This window comes from Eptatretus burgeri, chromosome 6, assembly GCF_056783735.1.
Source record: "Eptatretus burgeri isolate ZD-2024b chromosome 6, Ebu_testis_v1, whole genome shotgun sequence".
NCBI lineage: Eukaryota > Metazoa > Chordata > Myxini > Myxiniformes > Myxinidae > Eptatretus > Eptatretus burgeri.
In genome coordinates, this window is record NC_140966.1 from 77,705,298 (window position 1) to 77,717,432 (window position 12,135).

Genomic DNA, 12,135 nt, shown 5'->3' on the forward strand with positions numbered 1-12,135 from the left:
TTGTACTCTATCCGTTGTGTTGTGACAGATTACTGGCTGAACAAGAAGACAAGCAGAAAGAAAAATTACTGAAACTCCAACAAAAAGACGACATTTTGACAAAGAGTTGCTGTTTGTGAGGTTATATATATATATGATTCTTAAGTCGTGGTCTTCAGAATCTCTGCAGTTCTCCGAAAGATGCAAGAAATCGTGAAAACACCTTCCGAAAGCATCGTACTCTCGGGTATCATTTTTGGAGAATCATTTGTACCCACCACTACTTCAGAGGAATCTTCTCAAATACAAATTGTTGATACTTCTTAATGCCCGGAGCATCAAAAATGCTTCAACAAGCAAAGATGCAGTTAGCTCAAGGTTGAAGCCAATGGAAGAACGACAACTATTCAAAAAAAAAAAAAAATGTGGAAAATATCGAAAAAATTCTCGATATAAACTATAGAAAGTCGATCTACCCTCGGAGGCTAATCACCATCTCATTACACGGAAGGTAACGTGAAGCCACAACTCACCGAGAACACGAGCTTGGATCAAGTCATCTTATGTGCAATGTGCCTTTTCTTCAGCGGTGGCACCTGGCAAAAAAAAAATAATAATAATCAGTGCAGTAATGACGGAGAAAAATTGTCAAAGCCACTGTGCGTTTTGTTTTATATGCAACATGAGATGTCTGTTTGGCATGTAAGAAATAATAAATCTCGAAAACAAAGTTAGAACAAGTCCAATGAAGGACCTTCATTTTTATTTATGAACAGAAATAAAAGTTTCAAAAAGGTACAGAGTTCAGTGTTCAGATATTTCAAATAAAAGAGCAAAATGCAGAAAACAGCAGGCTCCTTTTAACTGAGCTGTTAGCATGAAGGTGTTTGCCATTTCGAAAGGTGCATCCAAAGTGAGCCTTTCACGCCATGATTCCCTTATTCTTGGATAATAGGTTTCATCAACTAGTGGTTGACAAAGGTGAGCCAAAACACTGTGGGAAGCCAAAGAAAGCTAACATTTCAGGCATTAGCAATTCATCGGAAGAACACTCAAAACCATCCCATTTTACAGTAAGCTCGAAGACAGAAAGCATAGGGTTGCAGCGCTTGCTCCAAGAAACTTCTCCATGCAGATAATTGCCCTCGGCATTGGATTACCACAGCAAATATTCGAGTTTGTGTTTTAATGCTTCTCTAGACTTATGGGGGAGGATTTGGGGTGGGGGGGGTGGAGGAGCATTAAGGATAGCTCAGAAGCAAGTGCACTCGCCTTTAAGCTGTCTAGCCTGGATTTTGATCTCTACCCAGCTATAAACTGTCATCTTAGTGTTTTCGCCGCATGCAGGGGTGATGCACTAATGTGCGGGCCGTCCGTTGTAAGGACATTAAGCCAGAGGATTCGTTTGTCAGCACTGGTTGTTGGTTGATGTTAAAGGTCCCACGGTGTCCGTCGGGAAGAAAAGGGGACTTATCACCTGCACCCTGGCCAAATTCCAAATTCCGGATCTCACTGACTGCTGGGGAAGGCAACGACAAACCCACCTAGCATAACTCTCAGAAATGGACTGCTTCTGCAGCACCGATGCTCTGTCAAAAGTATGGTACATTGATGAAGATGATGATATTTACGAGTGGCCTTTTCATACAAAATTGGTAAGCTTCCTCAGATACCACTTACCAGTGGTCCATCATTTCCTGTTAATGCACCTTTACCTACTAAAACAAATGTACACATCATAAAACGATTAAACTTTAGAAACATCAGATATTTGCTTTTTCCGTGTGGGAATTGCACTCACATCTACAGGTCACTCAAATTATTTCTCCTGGACATTGGCATATTGTAATTTGAAAATGAGAGCAACATTCAAGCACGTGGAGAGGACCAAAAAGAGAAGTGAAGTTAGCTAAGCATGCTCAGTCCGCTTTCTAGCGGCATCAAGAGGCACGTCCGTGCTCCCCAAAAGGTAAAACAAAGGGAAGGAGTTTTTAAAAAGGGAGGAAAAATAGTGTCCTGCAGAACTGCTCAATCGCCAGGCAGGTCGGAGTCCAGTTGACTGGAATCAAAAGTGTCAAAACAAACAATCACATTTCACGTCCACAGTTCCGGGTACCAGCAACAAAAGTACCAGGGCTATGCACCACCATGAAACAATTCAAGCACCAATGTGCAGAATTAAAAACAACAGCAACAAGAAAGAGAAAAATAATTATCATCAGGTATCAAAAGGAGACGAGTTTTATTTATTCGTTTTTGTAGTTTGCTTGGAAAATGCGCACATGGATTCACCGAGCAGACACAGCCTCGAGGAATTTGAAGAGCAAGTTTGTCGACCGAAGAGTTTGTAAATGGATAAGATGAGATTCAGTTGGAAAACGTAATCTTGGGGAGACGGTAAAATGAGATGAGTAACGATGGCCATGGATGCAGTGAACAATAAGAATAAAAACAATTACAATAATAATAATAATAATAATAATAATGGGCACCAGAGATGCAAATGTGTTACATGAGGCTTACTTTTTGATGAGCCATCGTAACAAAAGAAGAATAACACCAGGAAAAAAAAACAAAAAAAAGTGAAAACTTGGGTAAACAAAAACTTGAAACCCCAGCTAAAGATGCAAAAATAATTACTCCACATTTTCTACTTCACCACTTTCAAATTAATGAAGACAAACATAGAGTTGCCACAAACAACACGTCCACCAACTGACGAGATCAGGCCTGGCACCATTGCAGGTCGGTCAGAAAAATTGTCCTGGAGCACAAGGTGATAGAGAAACGAAAGGTAGCAAGTCTTAATGTGTACACAACCAAACTCCTGCAGCACAATACTCCATCAGGTGAAAGACGCACGACTCGAGCCGCAAATGTCAGAGACAAGTGGCGGCATTTGGTGGGAAATTGGAGGGTGTGGATGCCGTGGTCAGCGCATCCTGTAATCTTGCGTGTTGGAAATCTCACACAGCTGCCCCTTGAATTCCACATCGATGTTGAAGTCCAAGTCCCGCTAATTCAAAACAATGAAGGATATGACAAACATATCAGCATATCTGAACATGGAACGATCTCAATTGTATGTAGTGTAAATAAATGCATAAGGAAGAGGGAATAAGCGTTAAATTAGGACACAACTTTCCAAAAAATTGTCTTCAGCAGAGGATGGAACGAAATTGAGGCCGGGACGGCAAAGGGGTTGTGACACTGTGACTGGCATGGGGGGGGGGCAGCGACACTGCGACCGGTAAGATGGTGGGGAAGGGGCGGCGACACTATGACCGACAAGAGGTGAGGGGGGGGGGTGGCAGTGAGTGTGTATAAAAGCTTCACAAGGCAAAATATATATACATATCACTTTAGATGTCTATTCTCATCTAGCAATAAGGCAGTGAGTAAACTTACGTTATTTTTCGCATTTGGCTTCATGGTAATAGCTCCATAAAGCTCTTCTCCTCTCCTTACCGTGAGGTAATCGTCAAGGTAGAAAACAGTTTGCTTCCAATGAGAGTAAGCAGCATCGGGGCCTAACACAGTTGGAAGCGATCGCAGTGGCAATAGGTTATTTTACAGTGTTATCAGTTTGGTTTGGCAAATAAATACTGCAAGCTTTAAATCCTGAAGAAGTGAGCTGTTTTATATGCACATAAGAACTGAAAAATGGCAAGTGAGTCATTGTACCATAACATTGTATGAAAAAAATGGGAAAGGGAGTCATTGTATTGTACCGGTAGAGAAGCCTGTCCTTTTGTGACACTTGGTGAACTCGATGTTGAAGTATGCCACCAGGGCATGGATGTAGTCATTACGGTTTACTTGTAGACAAAATGGCGAAGTAAAGGTCAAGTCATCCACACTGACTGTGTAGATGTCCACCTCCTGCCAAGGAATAGGAAAGAGCATTATCCATTATACGAGTCAGGGGTCAAAACTCATCGTGCAGCCTGATGCTCTCTTGCAGGAATTCTAAACACTGATGTCATGTCACAAATAATGAAAGTTAAACAAATCACACGGATTGGTAAAAGTGATCATTGAGCAGCCAAATGTGCACATGGACCTCACCTTTATCAAGCATGAGTTTGTCACAATTTGTTTGGGATCGACAACATCAACCAAAGGCTCTTTTATGGCCAGATCTCGGATACAGGTCATGTCAAAGCCATAAACATTCTCCCACCCTGCAGAAAAGGCAATACACTTTGCACTTTGTGGACATTAATGTACTAACACAAGGATCACTCTGGGCCTCCACTAAATCATTTAAAAGCTTAGTCACCATCGCAAAAGACCCAAAATTTTCTTTAGCTTGGAAATTCCCTGACACAAACATTTAAACCAGATTTTACACCTTGAATATTACATTTTTTGCACAGGATAAAAAAAATCAAAAGAATGAAACAAGGAAAAGTAGTATTACTATTCTCTGAATACATTTTATTGACTCAAAGACAAAAACAGAGAAACATGTGCCCGATATAATATACAGCATTGTTACATACTAACGAGGATGTTAAGTTTGCGTGGTACATGTGTTCACTCCGGTAAGATACTTTTCTGTAACCAGGGACCCGTTAGCCTGAAGTTGTCCTGCTCTTATGGATGCAGTGAGAGGCAGTATAGTTAATTCTAAAGCCAGCTAGGATAGTGTAATTCATACGTTTCCTCTCTGTATAACAAGGCAAGGCCCAGGTAAGGTAAGGCAAGGCAAGGAAGGGTGGGGTCAGGAGAACTGCAATGGCTGAGTTGGCATCCCATTTGTAGCTGCACAAACTTCCCTGCGGCCTGCGCTGGAAGACCAAAAGGTCTGAGAGAAAGGAGGCCCGCAGGGAGTGCTGGTTTAGGGGCACTGTGATGACAGCCGGTCAACGTGACGTCATCACGGCGGCGGCTGATTACCATATGATTGGCGGTTTCGGACTGGAGGTGAAGGATGCTGTGGGCGTGGCCATGGGGAAGGTGATAAAAGGCCACACATGGGAGCTAGCGAGGGACTTTTGACAGGAGCAGAGAAGCAGTCTGGTGGGTCTTTTGATGGAAGAGTCATGGTCACAGCCAAGCACACTCCGTGCTGGTGGCCATGTGGAACGACATTGCAACCCCATACAGTCTGACCCAAAGACCCTGGGACTGAGCCTTCATGACTGTGGCAAGCTTCTCCATCTGGAGACCTGCCCACCTTAAGTCCTTTTCTGGCTTTTCTCCTCATTGATGAGTGAGTGGTTGGGTGCCTGTGGTCCCTTAGGTCTCTGATTATGTGAGTATTTATTACTCTATTTATTTGCTACTGTCTTAATTTTCATCTAGGATTCTCCGTTTGTGTTGTCTTGCATCGTAATAAATTGTTTTTAGCTCTGAAGAAAACATGTCCGCCTGATTCCCACCTTCCGCGCACGAACCGTTTTGGCCCATTGGAAATCCTGGGGGAGACGCAAGTTCACTTCAAGAACTCGTCCAGAGGCCGAAGGTGTACAGTTCCCACCCAGATAAGGATCTGCGTTCTCCGCTCGAGTGCAGCCTCCATTAGTTGGGCCATTCGTGGAGCAAACAGCAGCAGGGAGACATTAGCGACTGTCTATGTGACAATATTAACTTCTATCAGATTAAATTGTTAGTTTATTAGATGCATAAAATGGAAGAAAGATGCTTAAATCCTAACGGGATTGACAACTATCATCTGCTTAGCCTATCAAACACTCATGATAATATTGTGGCATCCGAGTACCCATTCACAAAGGATTACTCAGCGCCGGGACCATGCATCCTGGGAGATGGTCCAAACGGTCGTTTTTGGCACTGCATCCAGTTATTACTCTACTTTAATGTTCCCCAAGGTTTTCGAAATGAGTCAAAATCGACGCCATACCCACACGGGAAGCAGATGGCTCGATCACGTTTAACTTACCTTTTAAAGGATATATTTGAAAAGCAAAGTAGAGGGAAGAGGATCGACAAGACGCTATAATAAATGGAACAAACCAAGCAAGTCAAAAGGCACAAGCAGAAGAATGGGAACACGCAAATTTATATACAATGGTGATAAAATAAAAACACAAAACCGAACATACGAGAGGTGCCACAGATCACACTCGTACAACAAGACAAAAATGCAGAAAGGATTTCCCTTTTCTCTACGATGCGCAGGCTGGACGCAGAACTCGATGCAACCAGGAGTGAGATGAGAGCCAGCGACTGTCGTTTCCAAAGATGAGGTCAAACAGCCACGAGAAGGGCCAGCAATAAGTCGGCCTTCAACCAGGCCATGTGATCCTCCATCATTTTTCCCCAACAAGGCCTCCTGATCGGCACTTCTTCATCCTCAAAGTGCTTCTTTGCACTCTGTGCATGTGTAGCTCTCTTGTCTGAGGTTTTCCTTCCCCTCTCCAAAGGCAGGGTGGTACCAGCTTGCGTCCATCCCAAACATTCTGCAGAGCGAACCACAATAGTCTCTTCTTCACAAACTGCCTCATAAGCTCCTCCGTGGACCACTTGCTAGACCTTATATATCTGCTTGTGAGTGAAGTCGTCTCCTTCCTCCTATCTTTCTCTGGGGTGCCGCCTGTGGGGGTGGCCCCAATAAAAATAAATGTACCATCTTTTCTTGTGGGCTCCACAACCCACTCTACACCACCATGGCTGGCACAAACTCGCCAGAGATATCATTATCGGCCTTTCACATACGTGACACGTGTGCCTCTGTGTTTGGGAAGTCCACACCTCACCATGCCTACAAACAACAGGTATTTACACATACATAATAAATGTCTATCCTGTCTATAAATTACATATGCTGCCTCCTCAGCATCATGTGTAACAAACGATTTGCTTGGTCTGACAGATCCTAATTACATGACAATCTAACCTACTGGAAACACATACCACACTCACCACAGTCTAGCTATACACCCCCCCCCCCTATTTCCACTTAACATTAGGTTGGGTAGTGCCACCGACTGAGAATAAGTGACATTTTACTGAAAACCCTTGTGCACAAATTGATCGTCATAAGCTGGGCCTCGACATGATACCAGAGGTCCACTGGCTATTCTGAAGGAACGATGTGCCACGGTCGTACTGGTTCAATTGATTGTGTTGGTGTGACTCAATCACAAGAATTGCTGAGTGATAAGATCTTGCAACTGTCAATGAAAAGTTACTTTGTGCAGTACATTAAAAATAATAATAAACCACTTGATTTCACTAATCTTCAGGCTTTCAGAAAAAGTTTACTCTCGGTATAAATAAAATGAATAAACAAGGAAACCACTTTCAAAGCTCTTCAAGTCAACAAGTTATTTAATGACAGAAATCTCAAGTTCTTTACTTCAATCAATAATCTACAATAAAAGTACTTAGGATTTTTCCAGTTCTCTGGGCAGAGGAATGAAGACGTGCAGAACATTGTAAACAAAGAGACGGACAGACAGAACAAGTTAACATCGGGATTCCAGATTAAATGCTAATTCTTTCTTCTACTTCGAGCAAATTGGCTGACTGAAGTTTGAATTTAAACGAGTTAATGGCAGTGATGTGGGGAGAGGAGTAGAGAGACCAAGTTAAGACAGCTTACAGTTTTTCTGACAAGATGCACACTCAACTCACTCATGGCCACGGTACATGGCACTGCTTGTTGTGCCGGAATGGCAGAAAGATTGATCGTGTGCTGCAGGATCAAGCAGGTCTTGCCTGGTACCCTTGTATCAACTGGCTCAGCTTTGGGCTTTTATGGGGTAATACCAAAGCTCGTTTTCAACCTTGTTCAACGGCGTCAACGGTGGCAAATACCAGAATTTATTTATTTGTACAACTTTTACAATCTTTATTTTATTTAAATTGAATTTCATACTTGAACACTGCAGAACACAAATCACCTTCTTGTCACTTCCAATACCCTTCTGTTTAGCAGTACTTGGAGACATGTTAAATAAGGTGATGTACAAGACCGCTTCAGTAATGCTACACTTTGGGAATTATTTTTTTAATGATCTTCATAATTATTATTTTATTGAGATTGAAGTATATACTGTTGGTCCCCGACAGTCGTGGTTCCACTATTCGTGGTTCATAGAATGTGACCTCCTTCTACATTTGTGGCCACGTGCTTCGCATAATCGTGGTTTGTTTGTTTGTTTTTTCCATGGTTTTTCTTAACTGCTTCTACATTCGCGACCCTGTGCTTCACGTATTCACAGTTTTTTTCACAGGCATATTCGTGGTTTTTCTGACCTGCTTCTGCAGTACATTCACGGCCCTGTGCTTTGTGTAATCGCCGTTTTTCACGGGATTTTTGATATTCCCTTATGAATCACGAACTGCCGGGAACCTATCCCCCCTTTTCCAATTGAAACAATGCCCCAACATTCACAAATTCAACATTCACAGCATTTTTCAAGAATGTATCCCCCGCAAATGTCAGGGTCCGACAGTACTTGAACACTGCCTGAGGTAACATGTTCCATGAAATCCCTAGCTCCCAAAGTTTTAAGTTTTCCATAGTTTTCTTGTTTGGTTGGATGCCATGATAGCTGTGGTATGGGTTGAAATTTGTTGAGTTCGACTTGCTACCTTGTCAGTCCATCTGCAAGTATACGATGAGATTTGGCGATTCACAAATAACACTGTTATTAAAAGTCAAATTGAGGTTGTGATTGGGATGAAATGAATATAACTCTGTATCCTCAAATAAGCCAACCACCAGTTGCAACTGTCTGGACATTTTTGAAACTCCGAGGAACTAATTATATGTCGTGATATTAAGGAAATGCATAGAGACATAGCTGCCCTGAATGCAGTTTGCTCTTTTCTTACCGTAGCAAGCTCATTTTTAATTTTGCAGCCATACAATGTCCCAACGATGATACGTTTAAGGTGATTAAATAACAAGCAGCAGTATAAACCATGGCAAAATGACATGAAACAAAATGCAGTCCTGACTCGAGGATAAGCACGACTACCTTGTGTAATACTTCGTTTGATGGCAAGAGTATGGAAGTATGGAAGGGGAGTAGGGTAGTTTGAGAAATAAAGAAAAACTCGAGTTCATAAAAAACCTTACCCCATACAGTCTTGGGGGGGGGGTGGGGCACAGTTCAGGATCTGCGAGCGACAAATTTGATTATTCGTGATGATATAAAATGTCTCTACTTTGTCCAAGTACTGCTAAACGGAAGGGCTTTGAAAGTGCCAATAAGGCGACATGTTCTACAGTGTTCAAGTATACAATTAAATTTAAATAAAATAAGGATTTTTAAAAGTTGAAGAAAAAAAGTTTTTGGGAAGTTTACCGCCATTGATGCAGCATCTTTTACATCACCATATTTAATGCATTACATTGTCTGTTGTCTGTTGTTTGTGTCCTTTATTCAGATTTGTGTCTGTTGTTTGTGTCCTTTATTCAGAGCCAAAGTGCTGCTAAACGACATGTTCGTTTTCTGATTCATGTTTAAAATATAGCATTCCATTGAAATAAAGCACAGGACATAGTTCCTCGATCATAAACTGACGTCTGTAGACAGACAGACCATCAAACAGACAGAAGTGAACCAATTGCTTAACCCCGCTTTTTCGCTTCACACGCAGGGTAAAAGTGCAATCACACAAGGGAGATCATGTGCTCATCAAATAAACCAAGATAAATAATTAAGGAATATATTAGGTTGGCAGAACCATCATTGTCAATAAACACCAAACATATATTTCAGCCAGATAATTTTCAGGATCCTGGAGCACAACCCAATTGAAAACATCTCATATTGTCATGACACCTCCAGCTTATTGGCTGTTTTTAGTTTTGAGCACAGATTGCAACAAATTAAATGTGTTATGTAAAATCAAAATGCACCCCCAAAGCGCGCGCACACGCACACACACACACACACACACACACACACACACACACACACACACACACACACACACACACACACACACACACACACACACACACACACACACACACACACACACACACACACACACACACACACAATTAAACTTACAGTGAATCTTGTAGTCCTTGTACTGCCTGTCCTCAATTGCGGTTATGTAGAGAGTGGCCCTGTCTGGGAAGATCAAACCTCCAGGTTTCTGAAGAAACAGAGAAGGATATGTCCAGCAAAGAAGGGGAACCAGGTTTGTACAGGATGTTTTGAACCTAAAACTCCAAAATACTAAAAACATTCCAAGATGGCCAAGACGTTTGTTTTTTGTTTTTTTTGAAAAGTGTGAATGCAAGATGGACAGGCAAAATGAGATGGACATGTTTTGATTCGGAAAATAAAAACGGTTTTGGGTTGGCCCATTTCGTATTCCTATCCAAAATGGTGGCTCATGGTGCTAGAAAAACCAGGTTCAAATCCCATATGCTATATGTATTTGCTCATTGTCCATCACTGTTCTTGTAATTCATGTTAAATTAATGTCTGCTCATGTCTTGGTCCTGCATGCAATTTATGTACAAGCTCCTCTAGGGTCATTCCATGTCAAATCATCAAAGAATCTGCCGTCATCTCTCAGATTTTTGTAAAACTTTGGGAACCAATTGGGACCCATGGAAAACGGCAAGAACTTAAATATTTTTGCTAACAGCCACTTAATTAGTGAGATACAGACTAACGAACTTTGGACTAATTATCACGACGTCGCGAATTCAAATGGCCATATCTCTAAAAGTATAACACCTAGAGAGCTGGTTTTGGTGTCATTTTAAAGGTATTTTCATGCCCTATGAATTTGTCTGGGCAACATTTTCCTACCTCCAACCACAAAAAAGTTATCACAAAATATAAACTTCAATCGTGAATCCCCAAAAAATGTATCCTTCAAATTTCCTCAAATTCATCCCAGAGGTACCTTATGATGTCAAGAAGCTTCCACATAAATTTTGTGATGGGCACTCCAATAGTTTCCGAGATATGAGCAATAATGTACATGTACGTATGGCATATAGGTTCGAATATCAGCATTTGTAATGTATTATACAATCAATAAGTGAGTTCAAGTACACAGTGTTCACTAACCTGACTGAGGCTTTCAATTTCCTCTTCAATGCAGCAACAGCAACACTTGTTTCTTCCCCTCAGGCCCAGTTAAAAATGAAAGTATATGATACTTCAAAGCAATTGATGGTCGTTCTCAGTGTTCCCTGTCATGGCAAGGTTAGAATGATTGTATAATACATTACAAATGCTGATTTTTGAACCTATATGCCATACGTACATGTACATTATTGCTCATATCATATCTCAGAAACTATTGGAGTGCCCATCACAAAACTTATGTGGAAGCTTCTTGACATCATAAGGATGTCTGGGATGAATTTGAGGAAATTTGAAGGATACATTTTTTGGGGATTCACGATTGAAGTTTATATTTTGTGATAACTTTTTTGTGGTTGGAGGTAGGAAAATGTTGCCCAGACAAATTAATAGGGCATGAAAATACCTTTAAAATGACACCAAAACCAGCTCTCGAGGTGTTATACTTTTAGAGATATGGCCATTTGAATTCGTGACGTCGTGCTAATTAGTCCAAAGTTCGTTAGTCTGTATCTCACTAATTAAGAGGCTGTTAGCAAAAATATTTGAGTTCTTGCCGTTTTTCATGGGTCCCAATTGGTTCCCAAAGTTTTACAAAAATCTGAGAGATGACGGCAGATTCTTTGATGATTTGACATGGAATGACCCTCTATGAGCATCAGATTAATGTTACAAAATAAACCAGGTGATACATCAGTTATACTTTGATCACTGGGGTTGAGGGGAGACATATTAGAGTACATATAATTATAAAATATGTAAATATGGTGGAATATTTGACTCGCTCCACCCCGTATGCTCCAAGATTTCCCCTTCCCATCCGTTAATCTGCTCTCTTTCCAAACGTATTTTCCTTTACTCCACACTTTTACTTTCACTACCTTCGCTCTACATTAATCAACTTTCATTTTCTCAACTTGCTGCCATCATTGCAAGTGCAATTAAATGATGACCTCCCCCAACCCCGACCCAATACAGACAGAAAATGTCTGCCAAGTTTATTTGCAAACCTTTCATCACAGATACTGGGCTGGCAGGACGGCCTAGAGGTATGCACACTTGCCTCTGAGCTGTCTAGCCTGGACTTGAATCTTGACCCACGTATTAACTGTCATCC

The 12,135-nt window shown here is 41.4% G+C and overlaps 2 protein-coding genes across 5 annotated transcripts in view; one reads left to right on the forward strand and one right to left on the reverse strand.

Moving 5' to 3' along the window:
- The window catches only part of LOC147025121 (EF-hand calcium-binding domain-containing protein 4A-like), a 73,590-nt gene extending 72,871 nt beyond the window's left edge, over positions 1–719 (forward strand). For both annotated transcript variants that reach the window (XM_085885756.1, XM_085885757.1), the window contains one exon: positions 29–719. In XM_085885756.1, coding sequence (XP_085741882.1) covers positions 29–119 — 91 coding nt within the window. In that variant the 3' untranslated portion in view covers positions 120–719. The remainder of the gene's footprint in view (positions 1–28) is intronic.
- The window catches only part of LOC147025123 (protein arginine N-methyltransferase 1), a 40,304-nt gene continuing 28,879 nt past the window's right edge, over positions 711–12,135 (reverse strand). For all 3 annotated transcript variants that reach the window (XM_085885770.1, XM_085885769.1, XM_085885771.1), the window contains 5 exons: positions 9,981–10,068; positions 4,048–4,163; positions 3,711–3,861; positions 3,388–3,509; positions 711–2,995 (listed from right to left, as the gene is read on the reverse strand). In XM_085885770.1, the coding sequence (XP_085741896.1) occupies positions 2,912–2,995; positions 3,388–3,509; positions 3,711–3,861; positions 4,048–4,163; positions 9,981–10,068 (561 nt within the window). In that variant the 3' untranslated portion in view covers positions 711–2,911. The remainder of the gene's footprint in view (positions 2,996–3,387; positions 3,510–3,710; positions 3,862–4,047; positions 4,164–9,980; positions 10,069–12,135) is intronic.